At 44.3% G+C, this 19,744-nt stretch overlaps 3 protein-coding genes across 6 annotated transcripts in view; 1 reads left to right on the top strand and 2 right to left on the bottom strand.

The window, feature by feature from the left end:
- Positions 1-251: 251 nt before the first annotated feature.
- vtna (vitronectin a) lies at positions 252-7,932 on the top strand. Its single transcript, XM_070433867.1, is given in 10 exon segments — positions 252-282; positions 3,197-3,316; positions 3,604-3,776; positions 3,895-3,949; positions 3,952-4,020; positions 4,352-4,491; positions 4,704-4,860; positions 5,101-5,253; positions 5,533-6,195; positions 6,318-7,932. Coding segments are annotated over 10 exon segments (1,686 nt in total). The 3' UTR covers positions 6,443-7,932.
- Positions 7,933-8,420: 488 nt separating this feature from the next.
- On the bottom strand, positions 8,421-14,153 carry LOC111949534 (scavenger receptor class F member 1). 2 transcript variants are annotated; one of them, XM_023966798.2, is made up of 13 exons: positions 13,708-14,153; positions 13,433-13,494; positions 12,996-13,097; positions 12,546-12,813; positions 12,106-12,369; positions 11,792-12,010; positions 11,493-11,621; positions 11,198-11,304; positions 10,918-11,026; positions 10,712-10,836; positions 10,401-10,538; positions 9,986-10,175; positions 8,421-9,820 (listed from the first exon to the last, which is right to left on the bottom strand). In XM_023966798.2, exons 1-13 carry the CDS (start codon positions 13,806-13,808, stop codon positions 8,752-8,754), a joined length of 2,883 nt encoding a protein of 960 aa, XP_023822566.1. In that variant the 5' UTR covers positions 13,809-14,153; the 3' UTR covers positions 8,421-8,751. The 2 variants fall into 2 exon arrangements, with proteins under 2 accessions (XP_023822566.1, XP_023822567.1); XM_023966799.2 differs by having other exon boundaries at positions 8,421-9,814.
- Positions 14,154-14,501: 348 nt separating this feature from the next.
- LOC111949607 (rab-interacting lysosomal protein) overlaps positions 14,502-19,744 on the bottom strand; it is a 17,413-nt gene continuing 12,170 nt past the window's right edge. For all 3 annotated transcript variants that reach the window (XM_023966924.2, XM_070434121.1, XM_070434122.1), the window contains 5 exons: positions 18,972-19,160; positions 17,798-17,967; positions 17,536-17,658; positions 17,329-17,427; positions 14,502-16,036 (listed from right to left, as the gene is read on the bottom strand). In XM_023966924.2, the coding sequence (XP_023822692.1) occupies positions 15,904-16,036; positions 17,329-17,427; positions 17,536-17,658; positions 17,798-17,967; positions 18,972-19,160 (714 nt within the window). In that variant the 3' untranslated portion in view covers positions 14,502-15,903. The remainder of the gene's footprint in view (positions 16,037-17,328; positions 17,428-17,535; positions 17,659-17,797; positions 17,968-18,971; positions 19,161-19,744) is intronic.

Here is a 19,744-nt window from a genome sequence, read left to right as displayed (position 1 = left end):
CTCTCGCTTGCATTACTGAGATTTAATCCAGACAAAGACGCACTGTTCATCAAAATGCCTCTCACGGTTTTCCTTTTTCCTCTCTATTCACATGACTCTCTATTGCTATGCTTTAAACCACAAAAAATAGATATCTTATTTCCGTATTATTAAAATAGCCTCTCTCTTTGACATCCTCGCCTCAGCATCTTCGAGCATCCTGAAACTAGTACCGCCCATTACCTTCAGGATATATTTACAGACCAACTGTCATGCCGAGGTCTGCTCAGCAACAAAGCGCCAGTATGGTGCTCGTCTCCACTATGCCCCCTTGTGGATCAAGGTAGAAGCATAATCAATCCACAAGGTGTTACACACATCAGCTGTGCCAAATATGTTGTTATGGAGCTACAATAAGATAAAACAGTGGACATCAATTACTATATCAGCAGAAACAAATAACAATATGTTGTCCATTGTAGTCATTAGGCCTTTTACTGTTGCTTATGTAACGGATGTGAAATGGCTAGCTAGTTAGCGGTGGTGCGCGCTAATAGCCTTTCAATCGGTGACGTCACTAGCCATTTCACGTCCGTTACACTTAAAGGGTCAATCTATGATTTCTACATCAATCTTTTTACTTTTCAATTCATGATATAGGCTACAGTGCCTTCAGAAAGTATTCTTACCCCTTGATTTATTGCACATGTATTTGTATCACAGTCTGAATTAAAATTGATTAAATAAAACATTTTCTCATCCATCTCCTCACTATAATGACAAAGTGGATTTTTTTTTTTTTTATGTTTGCAAATGTATTGAAAATGAAATACATACATATCTAATTTACATAAGTATTCACCCCCCTGAGTCATTACTTTGTAGAAGCTCCTTTGGCAGCAATTGCAGCTGTGAGTCTTTCTGGGTACGCTTTCCCCACCTGGATTGTGAGACATTTGCCCATTATTCAAATTTTCCAAGCAGGTTTAAGTCAAAATTATAACTCGGCCACTCAGGAACATTCACTGTCTTCTTGGTAAGCAACTCTTTGTAGTGACTGGATGTATTAATACACCATCCAAAGTGTAATTAATAACTTCACCACACTCAAAGAGATATACAATGTCTGATTTATTATTTGTGCCCATCTACCAATAGGTGCCCTTCTTTGCAAGGCATTGGAAAACCTCCCTGGTCTTTGTGGTTGAATCTGTGTTTGAAATTCACTGCTCGACTGAGGGACCTTACAGATAATTGTATGTGTGAGGTACAGAGATGAGGTAGTCCTTTAAAAAATCATGTTAACACTATTATTGCACCAAGAGTGAGTTCATGCAACTTATTAAGCACATTTGTACTCATGAACTTATTAAGGCTTGCCATAACAAAGGGGGTGAATAATGTTTTACTCAAGACATTTCAGCTTTTCATTCTTAATGAATTTGTAAAAATGTTGAAAAACACAATTTGACTTTGACATTATGGGGCATTGTGTTGTCAGTGATAAAAATCTAAATGTAAAACATTTTTTAATTCAGGCTGAAACAACAACATTTTGAAAAAGTAAAGGGGTGTGAATACTTTCTGTATAGCCATTGATTCTTGAATAATATCATTCATAAATACTTTCATGAGCTTGGTTTTAGTTAAACTGTGTGACCCATCACAACCAAAATATAAGCTTTTGTTTGTAAAAACTGTAATTATAAACAAACACTGTAGAGCTCTAAACATGGTTTAAACTATACTTTTTATAGCATGGTTGGTCAGTCCTTGCATTCATAGCTCTGTTAACTCTATGAATTTTAGATTGGTTACATTTCTCCAGCCCATCCCTCAGCTGTTTACTGAAACATTGGCGGAGTAGGGTGGTTGCTTTGTAATTGTCCGGACTGCAGATTGCCCCTTTAATGATTATAATTTACATATTTTACAACATTTACAAATAGTGTCAGTAATTCTTTATCAACCAGACCAAACAGGCACTAACAGAAACTGTGTTAGGTCTACACTATTGATCACTCAGACATCTATACTGTGAGATTTTGGATTTTGTGTAACTTTCCAAGTACTGTAGGCTTATGTAACTTCTTCAAAGTAGATTAACTAGACAATTGGAACTCAAACTCTCTCGCTCAATTTGAAAAGGTTATTTCCAAAAGCTGTATCCACCAATTTTTCACGTTTGTGTTTTTTCATTCGAAATGATGCTTATGGTACCTTCATATCTGTGTAAAATATTACTGTTCTCAGATGTTTTATTCATAGATTTTAGATGTGTATTAAATTGTGTTATTTTTTGCCCAACGCTAATTATTAATTGTTTAGCTGGAATGGAATGTTCGCATATATTGTATATTTGACTATGATATGTGGTTGTCTCAGCTAGCTATCTTAAGATGAATGCACTAATACTGTAAGTTGCTCTGGATAAGAGCATCTGCTAAATGACTAAAATGTCAAATGCAAATGTTACAGATCTCATATTACTGTATTGATTCATTTTGTAAAAACATTTTGTAAATATTGATGTCACAAATGTATCATTTGTACAGTTCTTTATTACAAATGTCGTTATTTGTTACTTTGACTATGTAAAACCAGCAGTACTACTTTATTCTCTGAGAGTGAGGCAGATATAGAGGCGTTTTGCAAAAAACATGCTTATTTGTCTTCTCTGAAATGAAACTATCAAGGGATAGATGTCATTGAACAACCCCATGCCATGATTAGATAGTGATAAAATCACACATTTCTTTCACAAGTTCTTTAAACCATGAAAGCTAACTTACAGCATTTGATATAAAGATTTTTGAATGAAACTCTTTATTTACTGATTGCTTCAGCAAAACAAGGTTGATAACAAGGTTGAATCAAGGTTTAAGTAAACATTCTGTAGAGGTGAATGACACTGGTAGCCACTGCATTGCATTGGTAATTGATTAGTAGCACACTGTTCTCTACCCCTGGCGTCTCTCCGTCACACACCCAAGAGAGACCCAGAAAGATAGACAGCATGAGGCTCGGGCTGATACTCCTGCTAGCCGGATAGCTACTGTGTTTTGCTGCAGAGGGGTAAGTATACCATTAAAAAATAATATAGTCTAGGTTGACTTGAAAATGTATTGGGGACGTTTTGGTTGAAATTAAACTGAGTTGTCATTTCTGCTGTTCTATTGTCATTTATAAGTTACCTCTCTGTGTCCTTTTGTGTCAGAGTCATGCATGGACCGCTGTGAGAATGGCTTCGACTCCAAGAAGGATTGCCAGTGTGACACCATGTGTCGGTACTACAAGAGCTGCTGCTCAGACTACGAGACCGCATGTCATATGAAAAGTAAGTTGTGTGTTGTGTGTGTGTGTGTGTGTGTGTGTGTGTGTGTGTGTGTGTGTGTGTGTGTGTGTGTGTGTGTGTGTGTGTGTGTGTGTGTGTGTGTGTGTGTGTCGTGTTTGTATATTGATTGTTAGAAAAGTCACAGATTTCCCTTTTAACAACCTTTCAAGGTCATATTGAATAATGCACCACTGATTAACATGGTAATGAGTTGCATATGTTCATCATTCATATAATATTTTGCTATTAATTCATTGTGTGATTCATTTAATGTGACCTGTTTCCTTCAGCACGCGGGGACACCTTTGAATTTGCAGAGGATGACGATGGTCCATTTACCCTACAACGCCCGCCTTCCCGACCCAACCTGAGGCCGGGGAATCCAGCTCCAGCCAACATAGGCAACTCACACGCCTCAGAACCCCCAACACCACCCCTACTCCTGCCAAAATTGCCACAAAGATAACCCCAGTCACAGAGCCAGCTAGAGGCGCAGCTCGAGGCCCACAGAGAGGCCAGTTCCCAGTGGTAGTCCCACTCCCAGAGACAGCTATAGCCATCGAGGCAACATAATCCCACAGACAACCACAGAGGAAGTGGTGACGACACACAAGGCTCCGGTAGTAGACCCAGATGCCAGCCATGCAGCAGCAGGCCCTGGGACTCCCTAATGCAGCTCAGAAACGGCTCTGTCTACGCCTTCAGAGGTAAGGGTCTTCATGGGTCTTACTCAGGGTCTTACTCAGTCACCTTCAGAGGTAAGGGTCTTCATGGGTCTTACTCAGTCACCTTCAGAAGTAAGGGTCTTCATGGGTCTTACCCCGTCACCTTCAGAGGTAAGAGTCTTCATGGGTCTTACCCCGTCACCTTCAGAGGTAAGGGTCTTCATGGGTCTTACCCCGTCACCTTCAGAGGTAAGGGTCTTCATGGGTCTTACCCCGTCACCTTCAGAGGTGTCGGTGAGTGGAAGAAAAACACCAGGAGAGGTTTTGTTTATCTGTATCTCTATGTAGGTGTTTGTTTTGTGTCCTTTCCTAGGGGAGTGGTTCTTTGAGCTGGATGAGAAGTCGGTGATGCCCGGCTACCCCAAACTGATCCAGGACATCTGGGGTATCAGAGGGCCTATAGATGCTGCCTTCACACGTATCAACTGCCAGGGAAAGACATACATGTTCAAGGTGGGATGAATACCCTGGCTAGAGAGCTTAGATTAAAGATTAAATGTTGGTAGGATGGTAGAAGGTTGGTAATGGAAGTTATATCTCTAGCTGTCTGTATTTATTATACATTTTATAAATGTAATACATTTGTTATAAATTGCCAACTTCACTGATATAAATTACATTTATTAATTTCAAACATATTTTTCAAATTGCAAATCCTCCAACAGGGTAACAAGTACTGGCGGTTTGATGATGGTGTGCTGGAGGAGGACTATCCCAGGGATATCAACGTGGGCTTTGAGAAGATACCAGACGACGTGGACGCAGCCTTCGCCATAGCAGCCCCTGGACACCACGGCAAAGAGAAGGTCTACTTCTTCAAAGGTCACACCAAATCTTAAATCGAAGAAAATACAATCCACTAGGCAGTTGCTAATTGATAAGTGATTGAATTCATTTTTGTGTTTAAACTTGAGAATACCTCTCAATGATAGTCCTCCTCCTGAACTTATTCAAATGATGGAAGATATAGCCACAATGAAGTGACTAACTCACTGTTTCCAGTGTATTTCTTTTCACATAATCTGTTTTGTTAACAGACCAGTTGTTTGTCTGTGTTCCCAGGTGACCAGTACTACCAGTATGAGTTCAAGCACCAGCCATCACATGAGGAGTGTATCAAGATGTCAGCTGGGTCTCCCTCCGCTCTGTTCACAGCCTACACTGACATCTACCACAACAACTGGGAGGAACTCTTCAACATGCTCTTCAGAGGCAGTAAGACGCTGTGGCGCTTTCTCAATGATCTTTTCTTGTGTCTTCACTTCCTCTTTCCATTCCTCCTTCTCAAAACGCATTGGAGAAGAAGATCCAAGCCTCTTACCTGTGGACCTTCTCGCCCAATGCGTATTGAGGAGGTGAAGAAAGAGGATATAAGGAATCATTAATGGCACAATGTTGACTTTAAGAAAATGGTTGCTTAACAAACAGGAATAGTTTTAAAGCTAGCCCCCACCATCTAATGCTACATCTCATCTGTCATTCTCTCTCCACCAGTCCCCAACCACCATGGTGGGCATCGGTTCATCAACAAGGACTGGATCGGCATCAAGGCCCCAGTGGACGCTGTCATGACAGGGAGACTCTACATCACCCCCAGGTCACTGGCCCCACCCCTGTTCCCACCCTTACCCCCTTTACGGGACCACAACGACGGGAGGCGCCAGCCATGGGACCAACAGTGGGGGCAGTATGGTCAACAGGATCAGTTAAATGGACAGCAAAATGGACAACAATATGGACAACAAGGACAACAATATGGACAGCAGTGGGAACAGCAGTGGGGCCGCCGCAGAAGTAGGCGCCAGTCTTACTGGGGTGCCGGGACGGGAATGACTATGGGGCAGGCGTTCGCAGAGAAGGGGATGGATATGGGGAAAGGATTCGCTGAGAAGGGTATGGATCTCGGTCGGAAGCTGGCGGAGAGGGGGATGGCTATGGAGGGGATGTTTGGAGGGTGGGACATGCGCCGAACGGATGCCAGGGATGGAGACAGAGACAGGGATAGAAGGAGGGATGACCAGGATAGGAGGAGGGATGACCAAGACAGGAGAGGAGATGGATACAACTATGACTCCAGATACAACGCTGAGGGGAGGGCCTACTGGGAGTTTGTCAACAAGGGCCAGCCAGTGCAGAGCGTCTACTTCTTCAAGGGAGGTAAGGAAGGATACTTTATTGTCCTATTGCTTTTTTCTTTTTAACCTCCCATTAAGCACACACCCTAAGGGCACAGAACAACTTGAAATCCACCAGACATATTCTCTGTATTCGTTTTCCAGATAAATACTACAGAGTGGATCTGAAGACCAAGAAAGTGGACCCAGCCAGCCCTCCTTACCCCAGGTCCATTGGCAAGTACTGGCTGGGCTGCCCTGAAAAACACCTGGAGGCTGAGAAGAAATAGTTTCACAACTGGATAAAGAAACATATGCAGTATGTCAAAACATGTTTTACATCAAAGACTCAAATAGACAGTAATTTAAAGCTAGATAATTAGAAGAATCACTTGAAAAATGAAAGGAGAGCCGCACACTCTATGAGCTCAGATGCAATACTTTAATAACCTCATATCCAATGTTTTGATAGACAAGCTGATACCCYGATGAAGGCAGCTTGTCTGTCGAAACGTTGGATATTAGGTTATTAAAGTATTGCATCTGAGCTCCTAGAGTGTGCGACTGTTCTACTACGCTAGCCAGCGCCTCTCCTAAATAGGTGTGCGTTTCTTTCGCCTCTAAATTAGAAGAATCACGTCACAAAAATGTTCTGATATGAGGACATTTCTCTTTGTACCTGGAATACTTGTGTGTAATACTTTTATAATTAAATATTTTCTAGCTGTAAAGGGTACCCACATGTTATTGGGGGTATTGAAATTAATCCAAGGCTCAATTCAGTCAAACTAGCCTTGTAGTATTTGCGCTGTAGCTCCCCTTATTGGAGATCAATGAAGGCCCACCCCCTCTGTTCCCCACCCTTCTCTATTCTCCATCCCGTCACTTCCCCACCCATCTCTATTCCCCACCCCCTCTGTTCCCCACCCATCTCTGTTCCCCACCCCCTCTGTTCCCCACCCATCTCTGTTCCCCACCCCCTCTGTTCCCCATGATTTGGGGCAAAGTTCAGCTGGTTGGTTGGTGTGCAAACTGAAGTCCACAAAAACACTACAGTGAATACTATAGTAATTACTGTAGTATACTGTAGTATTTACAGTTAACTATAGTATAAATACTGTAGTGAAAGAAAACTGTAGTATATACTATAGTAATTAATGTAGCATTTTTGCGGATTGTAGTATACTGTAGTATTTACTGTAGTGTTTTTGCGGACATTATTGTAGTATTTACTATGGTTTTTGGTTTTATTATCTTTGACATAGAAGTGGAGGCTTTCACAGTGTGTAGTATAGTATTCTACAGTATACTACTGAATTCTATTGTAAACTGTAATAATTTGTGGGTTATCTCTCCTCTCTAATATCTGACCCAGTTCACAAGAGGGGTCTTTAAAGGTTGGATTGACAGTGTGATACAGAAACACTACTACCACCTAGTRAATGACAGGCTAGAAAGACATCAACAAACACAACTCTGGACCACCAGGACTCCATTTCCTGACTAGCGCTTTCAGTGGAATATGATGAAACTGTTTTTGGCTGCATAGAAGGACATGCTATGTGGGAGGCAAGCTTAACAGTGATCAAGAGGACACAGGCTTGGCAAAACCTACAGATAGTACATAGACTATGCTAGCCTGATAGTAGACTATGCCAGGTAGCCGGGGGATATCTGTTCCAATGAGACACCACAGCGTACACGGTCCAGACTTGTTGATTCACTGCTGATTTTTGGAAACATTCAGAAATTTGATTAAAGAAGATCAAGTCATCAATCATCCATTCTAACCCTGTCTGTCAACCCCTCCTTAAATCCTGTACAAGCAGAGGGGGAGTGGTCACCATAGAGATGAATATAGTCTCTACAGATATGTCTATGGTGGCTTATTTTCTTTTATATGTAAATCCCAACACAACCAAAATGCTCTCAACCCTACAATATTGGGAATGCAGCTGACAGACACCATAATACATCAGATGCATGGCAGGTATCAGTTTCATCACTTGGTTTGTTTCACTCAGKGTGCATCCCAAATGGCACCCTGTTTCCTTTATAGTGCACTACYTTTGACCAGGGCCACTTTAAAAGKAATAGGGTGCCATTTGGGACACAGCCTAATACATGTCACAGACAGGTGATGGTGTGATGGTGTGACAGGTGATGGTTTGGGAAGTGTTGGTGCTGCCAGTGCCAACACTTTTAAATGGTTCAAGCTGGCACCACAGAGCAATGTTATCCCAGTGATGACAGACAAGTCAAAGTGAACAAAGTGCACAGGAGCATTTTTTAGTTTTSATTTGCATAGTTGTTTCACACATGGCAGTTACAGTGTCAATAACTATTTGGTAAGGTGATTTCAACATTATCCTATTGTTGTATAATATACATACATACAGTACATATTGTACAGAACCATCATATACATAGTGTAATTCATAAAATTCTATACTCAATATTGTAAAGATTGCTAGTTTATGTCAGACTCGACTGTTAACTCAGTACAGTAGGCTAGTTTCCAAATGCCTCATTCATTAGTAGTTGAACTACATACTCAATTGTGAGAAGAGATAGAGCACCACAGTCATTGCATCTGAAATTAGGAATGCATAATCATCACATTCTCATAAAGGTTAGGTCCATCGTCCACACCGGCCACCACTCCTTCATTGGCGATGACTTCACTCAGACTAACAGCGTCTGTTACAAATCCAGCTGGCCCGATTGTTCGATATCCACTCTCAGTCTGCATCCCAGGGTCGCCGTTCTCTTCCCTCACCCCGGACCTTTCACCCCTGACCTCTGACCCAGCGACCTCTGGCACGCTTTTCAAAATGGAGGACAGGGGCCTCGTGGGCGTAACAGTGGCAGGGGCGTCCTCTGGTGGGGGTTGAGTGTTAGTGCYAGCGTCAGTGTTTCCCATGACAGCAGGGGAGCTGTGGTGGGCGTGCTGTTTCCTCCTACTGGGTTTCCTCATAGATACGCCTTCCCCTACAGCACCCTCCACCCCCGAGGGTGGGGGACCCCCCTGCTCCCACACACTGGCCCTAGTCCCCAGCTTCCTCCTGGGGGGCTTGGTGATCCCCTCCGCCCCCGGGCTCTTCCCCTTGGGCTTAGTTCCCACCTCCTGGTCTTTGTGTCTCTGGAGGCTGCCTAGCCTGCGTAGCATGGCCTGTACCGGGCCCTCCGAGCTGGGGAGCTCTAGTTTAGACAGGGGCCTCCCCACCCCCGCCTTCCCCACTGTCACATACACTGTGGTCACTTTGTCCATCCCTTTATCCATCTCTGCCTGCTGGCCATCGGATGTGGACCCTGGTGTTTGCCCACCCTTTCTGGGAAAAGCAGCGTTGGATATGGTGCGTCTTTGCCCTACCACTGCTCCAGGCACCTGCAGGGTAGACATGGCTCGGGATGGGGTAGCTGTGTACCTGTCCACATCGGGGTCCCCTGCTTCACCACTGGATTCTGGGTCTTCCAATGGTCCAGTCCCACCTCCACATCCATCCACCCCCCCCTCACCTGTCTCCGTCTCTTCCCCCTCTGAGGCCTTCCCTCCCTGGGCCTGGAGGGCTGACAGCATCAGGATCCCCCAGGGGGACTTGGGTTTGGTGCGGGGGGCCCCGGGAGTCAGGTCCTGGGCAGAGCCTCGGCGCTCCTTGGGGCTGAACCTCGGATGAGATGAGATTGTACTTTATTACTCCCCAAGGGTACATTTTTTGACATTCTCACAACATTAAAAACAATCACAAAAAGAGAATTGAAGTGCTGCGTAGTGTCGTGTGGTGTGTGTAGCGCCCAATGTCCTCATCATGATGACTACGACCTGGTGTTACCTGGTGCCTTCGGCGAAGGAGACGGAGGGGCATTTGGACTTGGCGTTGCTGGAGGTGCGTGGGATGCCAAAGGGGAGGGACATGTCTTCTGCACTAATACTGAAGGCAGAGGGGTCAGGGAAGATGTTACACTTAGAACTCATCTCATGTTGGAACTCCTGGAACTCACCGCCCGCCACTGCTGGGATGTCTGAGGGACGTAGAGGGGGGGAATGGAGGGACAGGGAGAGAGAGAAAAAATGTAGTCAATCGAAACGCAAAGGGTTGACACACACACACACACACACACACACACACACACACACACAACACACACACACACACACACACACACACACACACACACACACACCACACACACACACACACCACACACACACACACACACACACACACACCCACACACACTGATTACCTTCTCTGGGGGGGACACAGTAGAGCACCTCTCTGGTCTCCTCATCACTGTCGAAGAAGGATCCCTCCGTCACCCAGCCTGAGGAGGGAGGCTCTATGAAGCTGTGGTTGAACGTCAGCTCAGGGTCGTGGTGGGACACTGGAGAGAGAAGCGTTTATTATTATTATTATTGTCATAATATTGTAATACGTATAGTATGGACACCACTCCTTTTCCCAAGCGCATGGAGAAAAACTTTCAGAGCATCCAAGTACTGGAGTTTCTTCCTTACATAGATACAGACATGATCTCTAGTGTGATATTGGACTGACCTGTGACTCTGGGTAGCCCAGAGGACCAGACAGAGATACAGGGTACAGCAGAGCTCACGTTGGCCAGGACGTTATACACATGATGCTTCATACGGACAGAGGTACCACCGTCACCCACTGCTACCCTGTAGGACCAGAGCAGAGTCAGAGGAACACACACACACACACCTGTCTTTGTCATCAGAATTATATACACACACACACACCTGTCTTTGCCGTCAGTAGGTCCTCCACAGCAGCAGCAGCAGCAGACCAGCCCCAGCAGCACCAAGAGCAGAGGGACCAGGAGACCAGTGATCAGAGCCCTGTGACCACCTGACACCACACACACACACGCGCACACACACAAACAAATGTGATTCAACCTCACATATTCCTTCTTGAGGAAAAACAAATATTTTAATCCATAGGCTCATCTACTATTACTTATCATTAGCTACACATTATCCACCAACTAGCGCTGTATCCAATAGGAGGAGTACATACTGTATGGACACGCCCCCGTTGCTGGGTGACAGGCGGTGCCCTCTCCACAGTCACAGACAGAGGAACAGTTAAAGCCATACAGCTGGTCTGGACAGGTGATGTTACAACTGGGGACACAACAGAGAGAAACCTGTTAGTGACAGCCAGATACATAATCCCAGCAAGATGTCTAAATCAGACATTATTGGATTGGAGAAACGTAGTTATTTGAACCATTGTTTCACATCACTTCAAGGAAGGATGCATTTTAAGAGTATTCAAACAGAACCTCTGTCTGCTTTCTCAGTACTCTCACCTCCGTCCCTGGAACCCAGGCCCACAGACACAACTTCCTGTCACGCGATCACAGTGGCCATGGAAACAGGAGCTGCACAGGGAGCGGCAGGCGTCCCCGAATGTCCTGTTAGAGCACGGCTCGTCACACCTGCAGACATACAGAGTGGCCCAGATAACAGAGGGACAACAAAACTATCARCACTAGAAGAAAACACTGCACCTTTTCAGTATCAACGACACATGCATGTCTGGGAAGTGGAATTACTGTAAAAGGTCTCAGATACGTTTCACTGGTAGTTAGCCATCAAACACACACACCTGGGTTCGGTCCATCCTGGATCACATCGTGAACACGCCCCCGTCCTGGGGTCACATGGTTCACCGTTCCTGCAGCGTGGGCATGCCTCCTGGCAGTGGTTTCCATGGTAACCGTGCGGGCACAGCCGGTCACAGTGTGTGCCGTTCCACCCAGGCTCACAGGCGGTACAGACACCATCAACCACAGAGCATGACTGGCCTCCTTCACAGTGGCCACAGCTACATAGGAGGGCAGAGAGAGAGAGACATCCACAGCAAAATGACAAGGCTGTACCATCAAAACATCACTGCAATATCCATATACACTCTCTTACCTCAGTTTACAGCCACTGCCATACTCCCCAGGTCCACACGGTTCGTTACAGAAGGCTCCCTTGTACCCAGGCTGACATACACACTCCCCGCTGACCGCATTACACTCGCTGTGCTCCAGGTCACAGTTACAGCGGCGGTCACACGTCGGACCCCACCACCCGTTCTGGCATTCACACGCCCCCGTCTTCTGTTGGCAGGATGATATGTAGCAGCTACAGCGAAGGCTGCACTTCTGACCCCAGTAACCCGGGGCACACTGACACCTGCCAACCAACGTTTTTTAAGAAAACATATATTTCTATTGTGTTGTAGCTATTGTGTTAAAAATATGTGTGTACACTGTCCTTTAAATTATTAAATTGCAGGCTAAATTTTATCAAGTGATTCAGCTTTTAGCTAACTAATGCCTCCCATTGTAAATAAACCCATTCTCTCTCACCTGCCGGTCAGTGGGTTGCAGGTGGAGGTGCCTGGGTAGCACTGGCACTGTTTGGTACAGGTGGGTGTCCACCAGCCCTCGTCGCAGGTGCAGTTGCCGTGTACGGGGTGGCAGTGTCCATGACGGCCACATTTGCAGGCGTTCTGGCAGAGTGGCCCCCAGCGGTTGGAGAGGCATGTACACTCGCCCGTGATCGGGTCACAGCGCCCATGAGGGTGGCACTTGCACAGCTCACGGCAGTCCGGTGCCCAGAACTCTGGAGGGCAGCCTGAAGAGGGAGACAGGTTGTAATACTTCAGTAGTTTCCACTTAATTACAATGTTCTTACCCTTTTATTCCTGCAATGTAAAGCACTACCAAAGTTGTTATATTGACTCTTGTTGTGTTCAAAATATATTGTTTGAGTGACACAGCCTATGTAACTTAAACGTCAGAGTTGATTTGACTTACGTGTCTTGCAGTGGGCTCCATAGTAGCCAGGTCGACAGCGACAGACGCCCGGGTATACACACACCTCATCCTGCTGGCAGGCCTGCTCGCCATCACACACAGCTGGAGTCATAAACAACAGACACAGTGCTGAATTATACAATACTACCTAAACAAGACAAAAAGCCTGTTCTTGTGTGCCCTGGACGGTTTTACACAATTTACTGTCAGCTGATACTCACGTAAAGTACACTCCTCTCCCCTAAACTGATACTCATGTAAAGTACACTCCTCTCCCCTAAACTGATACTCATGTAAAGTACACTCCTCTCCCCTAAACTGATAYTCACGTAAAGTACACTCCTCTCCCCTAAACTGATACTCACGTAAAGTACACTCCTCTCCCCTAAACTGATACTCATGTAAAGTACACTTCTCTCCCCTAAACTGATACTCACGTAAAATACACTCCTCTCTCTGTTGTCTCCATCCAGTGCAACAGACAAGAGTGGAAGTATCCCTGTTAGAGGTGGGTAAACAAAATACATACTGTAAAGCATAGTAGGAAGTTTCTTGATGGGACTTTTTACTGTGTTTTTTTTTCATGAAATAATGGAAGATTACAATTATGAAGATACTGAGAATGTTTCATAAAGCAAGGATACATGTCTGGATAGAAAAGGCAGAAAACGAAAGTGAGAAAAATAAAGTGTGAGTGTAATGTAGTCATCACCTGGGGTCCTGGCAGACGTTTCTCCCTGAGGGAGCCAGTCTCTGAGGGGAGGAGAGGGAACAGCAGAGCAGTAGTCCTAGACCCGTCAGAAACTGGCCCATGTCCACCCCACAACCAGGTACCAGCCCACAATAGGTCTCAGAACGTGTCCAACTCACAGGAAAATCCCTTTCTCCTTTTCTTCTCTTTCGCTCACTCTTCTCTTCCAAAGTCCAGAAGAGGACAATGGAAATTGAAGGCAGTCTTCTCTCTCTTTCTCAATTATTTTTCTCTCTCGCTCCCTCTATCTGTCTTTCTCCCGTCACTCTCTCCTTCTACCTTTATTTTCCCTAGTCCAGCTCTGTGGTCTTGTAGGCCAATGGAAGGCAGTCTTTCTCTTTATGTTTCTCTCTCCCTGCCTCTATCTGTCTTTCTCCCCAGCCAGCTCTCTTCAGTCATTAGTCTTGTAGTTGTATGCCCAGCCTGACTGAGCGGTCCAAACCCGTCCGTTTCCTCTCCCTCTTTCCTGGGGAAGTTAGAGCCACTTCCTCCCATTCAATCTGCCTCAGTAAGGCTTTTTTAAGACATCACCACATACTGAGAAATTATGGAAAGAGGTGAGCAGCATATTTAGATGTGTTTGTATGTGTGTTTGTGTACTGTACATCTGTCTTCCACACAAGAACACACACACACTCACCTTGTTGCAAAGAAAAGCCTAACTGTCCATCCTAGATCAGAAGTGGGATGTTCTCTTGGTAAATGGATGTATGTTGACAGCCCAACTCACATTCTCCCACAATACACACTTCTGATTTCAATTCAGATATTTATTTGGTTTTTATAGCTCAAAGGCTTCTCCGTTTAAAAATAGTCATGCTTACAAAAAGAACATGTACATACAGTTTGTAGGAAAATACGTCATTCAACACTATCACCAGCAGCATTCATTTAGAATGTCAGAAAACTACGTCAGAGTCAGATGTCTGAGTACCGATAAGTTATGGGAGGGGGCAGCCATTGTTGTAGGTGTGTGTTTCTGTGTGTGTTTGTTTAACGATATGGTCAGATGGAAGGATAGTGACGGCACACACACACCATCTCCCATTTACCCCCAAGGAAACACACATTTCCTCTGTAAGTGCAGCAACTAACTTACAGGGGCTGGTGTCCCAGTGAACACACACACACACACAGAGACAGGCGTGCACACACGCACACTTGGCAGCCACATGCATAACAACCAACCCCAATGCTCAATTCATGGTCCTAGGGAAGACATGGTTGAACTCATAATAGGATTCTATCAAAAATGTAAGAGCTGATGGTTAAGAATATCAATTCTAATCAATAAATGACTGTTACTCTGTGGCAAAAGGTTTTCTATAACTCACACTATGTCCAAGTCCGTCACAGATTGTAAGAATTACAGCAACCCCAAAACACACCAAAAACACCCACACTAGGTCAAATGTTAAACACATAGAAGTCCACCATGTGTGTTCCTGCAATGACTAATGATTGCTGTGTTCAAAATATATCTTGGTAGGCCTCCCGGGTGGCGCAGTGGTCTAGGGAACTGCATCGCAGCGCTAGCTGCGCCACCAGAGTCTCTGGGTTCGTGCCCAGGCTGGTTGGTTGGGTTGTGCTTCGGAGGACGCATGACTTTCGACCTTCGTCTCTCCCGAGCCCGTACGGGAGTTGTAGCGATGAGACAAGATAGTAATTACTAGCGATTATTGGGGAGAAAAGGGGCTAAAATTTATTTTAAAAATATATATATCTTGGTATCTTTGGCTAAAAATATTTGTTAAAATATCTCAATACAAATTTGCTTCAGAGATTTGTTGTAGATGGTTACATACCAATACACATCACTATAATGTTGAATACAAATACTAAAACAATTACAAAAGCACTATCCGTTAAAAAAAGTCCCTCTTAATAATGTCCTGCACAGTTATTGTCAATGCAAAGTGTACAGTTGGCCATTTCACCATTCTGAACCTATTCCTGAGAGAAACAGAGGGAGAGAAAGAGAGAGGAAGAGGAAGGTATACAGAGCACGAACGAGGGGTAATAACAAATAAAGAAGGAAGGCATGAGAGAAGGCTCTTCCTTTCTTAGGGCTGCTGTGGAGACCTAACCAGTATGAAACATCCTGTGAAAACTGAACAGAATGGAGGACAAGTGTAGTTGGACGGGTGTTGAGGGTTGTTATGGTGATTGTCGGGRTTCTGTCTCCGCAGTGTTGTCAGTGTCGTCGATGATTTCCCAGGAAGAAGCAGCGTTGTTTTCACTGGGACTACGGCTGCTGTGGTTGCTGCCGGAGCGCGTCAGGAAGCCAAAGCTAGGAGACAACACAGGTCTAGGATCAGCTATACTAACTCACAACCAGAAGAAACTAAAGGTACACACAGGAGGAGAGAAAACAACACAGGTCACAGGTCTGAGATATTGTCTGAAAGGTTATATGCCGCATAGTCTCTTGTGACCGACTGTGATCATTAAACGGTAAGCGTGCATGTGAGATGTGGTTCTGGTCAGAGTTTCTGAGATCGCATCCAAGATGGCGTAGCAGTGCAAACGTTGTTTGTCGTTCTTCCGTGTAAATTTTGTATTTTCCGTCTTTTTTTGTATATATTTCAATTTATTACGTTTGTTTATTCCATGTGTAACTCTGTGTTGTTGTATGTGTCGCACTGCTTTGCTTTATCTTGGTCAGGTCGCAGTTGTAAATGAGAACTTGTTCTCAACTGGCCTACCTGGTTAAATAAAGGTGAAATAAAATAAAAAATAAAAATAAAAACATGTAATAAGTACCACACGGTCCCGTGTGGCTCAGTTGGTAGAGCATGGCGCTTGCAACGCCAGGGTTGTGGGTTCATTCCCCACGGGGGGACCAGGATGAATATGTATGAACCTTCCAATTTGTAAGTCGCTCTGGATAAGAGCGTCTGCTAAATGACTTAAATGTAAATGTAAATGTACTACATTCTGTAGATATGAGGTAGTCCCTAGTTACACCACAAGGGGGAGTAGTCTATGTTTATATTAATGGGCTTAGTCAGAGGCATCAGCAGGTGCTGTGAAAGTTATACATTGAAAGTAAAAGCAGAACAGTGAACAGAGCTGCAGCATGTGTTTGAATGTCTGCCTTGAGGTAAACATAGACACACAACAGTATTATCAGGAGTCCAGAGGTAGTTTAACATAGACAGACAATATAATCAGGATTCAGGACATAGCCACAAGTTGATGGAACGATTGATGCATGCTGGAGGCCTATGAAAGAAGCCAAACCTGTCAAACCAACCACAGGCCTGCCTCAACTTTGCCTAGCCAATCAGTGGCCTCGAAGTAAGGGTTATGGTAGGGAACTGCATAGTTAACTGAGGCTCATTGTCATTACAAATCAGGCTTTTGCAGGAATTCTCCAACAGAACAAGGTCCTGCATCATTTTAGCAGAGTAACAACATTGTAACAGGCAACTATTCATACTAAATTTCTAGAACTATCTCCTGATTGGGTTTCTTTGAATGTTGTAAATGTGCTTTAAACATGTTTACATTTCTGTATGTAAATAGCTATGTTAATAGATGTGTTGTTTACATTAGCAAAAACAGGCCAGTAGTACTTACAGGTTCCTGATGCGAGACTCTTGTGGTTTGCTGTCAGTGCTATCTGTCTCGGTTTCTGTGTCTGCTCTCCTCTCAAACAGGGGTCCTTTCTCCTCATCACTGTTTAAGGAAAGCACATCCACAAAGTCAGCACTGCGTCTTTGTGTTTGTGTGTGTGTGTGTGTGTGTGTGTGTGTACCCGTGTGTGTGTATGTGTGTCAGTGTCACCTGCTGCATTCGTCCTCTGGCATGCCCAACATCTTGGCCTTGATGACAGTTTTCTGTTTCTTTATTGCAGAACGTACAGCGTCCAGCAAGAATCCTGGACACCGCTCATCATTCAGGATCTCCCTGTGAGGATGACACAAATGACACACACGTCAGTACATACACACACAGGTATGAAACTAGACAAACACAAACAAATAAACATGTAAACACATACATACACATCCATAAAAGGTATGAAACATCCCCCCATAGTACCTACCTCTGGTAGTAGGAGAGTTCCTCCTGCACCAGGAACAGGTTGGCTTTGAGCTCGTTCCTCTCTGTCAGCATCTCTCTGACCTCCTGCTTGGTGAAACAGGGTCTGTTGGGATCTTTCAGGTCTATCACCAGCTTGTCAGTCAGGTCCACTTCTGTCTTACACGGATTGGCCTGTTGGGGTGGAGAAAACATAGGTACACTATCACAATTTACTTAATGTAACAACAGTCATGTGTTTTATGGCTAAGGGAAACAAAATGTTGTTGTTCACCTGGTATAACACATTTAGTGAACTTTACAGTCTTTGAAACTGTCTAAAAGCATAATACCCATCAAAATGATGAGATTTGGCAAAATGTGTGACTATTACAAAGTAACAAGACAACATTTTTCTTGTAGTGAGATTTCTTAGTCACATTATACTGTAGGTGGACAATACATACATGTACATCTTGTGCCAACGCTGTTTCCTCTCACAACAATGAGTTAACTCCTTTGTCAGAGAGGAAAGTCACACATATTCCCTTCTTATCTTAGTCATAACAAATATTTCAAAATGGCTACAGTTTCTTTTACAGGGTGAAGAGTTTAAAGAAAACAAAGGCCAAGTGTAAGACTTGGCAGAGAGAGGACAGTGACAAATGTTCAAAGATTAAAGTTCAGCTACAAAATAAACTGAGGGAGAGGGCAGGACACTAAAAGTTCTCTAGAGAAATGACAACAAGGTGTAACAAACAAGTCAGTAAAGTGAGTCAGAATACACCACACTGCATGACTAATGTTTATGTAGTATTATAAACTTGGTACTTTGGGTCCTGGATACTGATTGGCTGAAACAGCATTTCAACTGTGTGTATATCAGACAATATACCACAAGTATGACTCAAAAGTACTTGTTTACTGTTCCATTTATGTTGGTAACCAGTTTATAATAGCGATAATGCACTTTAGGGATTTGTGGTATATGGCCAACAAACCACACCCCCTCGGGACTTTTTGCTTAAATATAATATGAAGGTCCAAGGCCAATTCAAAAATGGAAATGAACCCTTGCCTTTCAACAAGGGACAAACACACCTTTACACACACAGAGCCACCCATCCACACACATACAACCCTCCACACCATGCATGCACACACACGCACCCCACCGCTTTCACACAGACACTTCTTACCGTGCCAGCAGCAGCGTTGGCCTTTTCCAGCTGGGTGGTGAGGCGTTCTATCTCTTTCTGTTTCTCTCGGAGGTCTGCCTCCATGTCAGCCTTCCTCTCCACAGCATTCTTCACCTGGGCCGTAACGATGCTCTGCTTGTGTCTCAGCTCCCCATTCATCTTCATGAAGCGCTCCAACTGCTCCTGCAGCTGTACACACACACACGTATGAAACAACACTAACATTACTTACGTACACACTCAGGACGATGATATGCTAGATATCATAGTGGGCCTTGGTGGGGGTGCAGGGACTCATTGGGAGTAAGGGTGACCATATTACACAAACACAGGGGGACAACACTGGTTACTCCCATTAACACAAAAACATGTTCAAGCATAATTTTGAGCAAACTTAATTTAGGAGGCCCACATCTTTAGGTCAGATGAAAAGCCTAGAAACATCAACAAACTCGAGCTGGAGTTTAAAACCATTACTGTGTGACAGAGGGAGCTGCTGTGAATAGGGAGGTGGAGTCATTGCCCAGACTTGTCTCCAAGGTGTAGGTGATGCTCAGCACAAAACAATAACCATAACTATTACGCCTGTACTGTTTTAATTTCAAGTTTTATTAGTCGCATGTACGGAATGGTATACCCCGTCACATGGTATACCCCGTCACATGGTATACCATGTCAAATGAAATGCTTACTTGCCGATTCATTCTCAACAATAAGAAATAACATAAGATAAGACTATGCACATAAAGTAAATGGCTCAGTAGAATAGAATA

Source organism: Salvelinus sp. IW2-2015, linkage group LG22 (genome assembly GCF_002910315.2).
Source record: "Salvelinus sp. IW2-2015 linkage group LG22, ASM291031v2, whole genome shotgun sequence".
Lineage (NCBI taxonomy): Eukaryota > Metazoa > Chordata > Actinopteri > Salmoniformes > Salmonidae > Salvelinus > Salvelinus sp. IW2-2015.
This window is presented reverse-complemented; position numbering and strand designations above follow the sequence as displayed.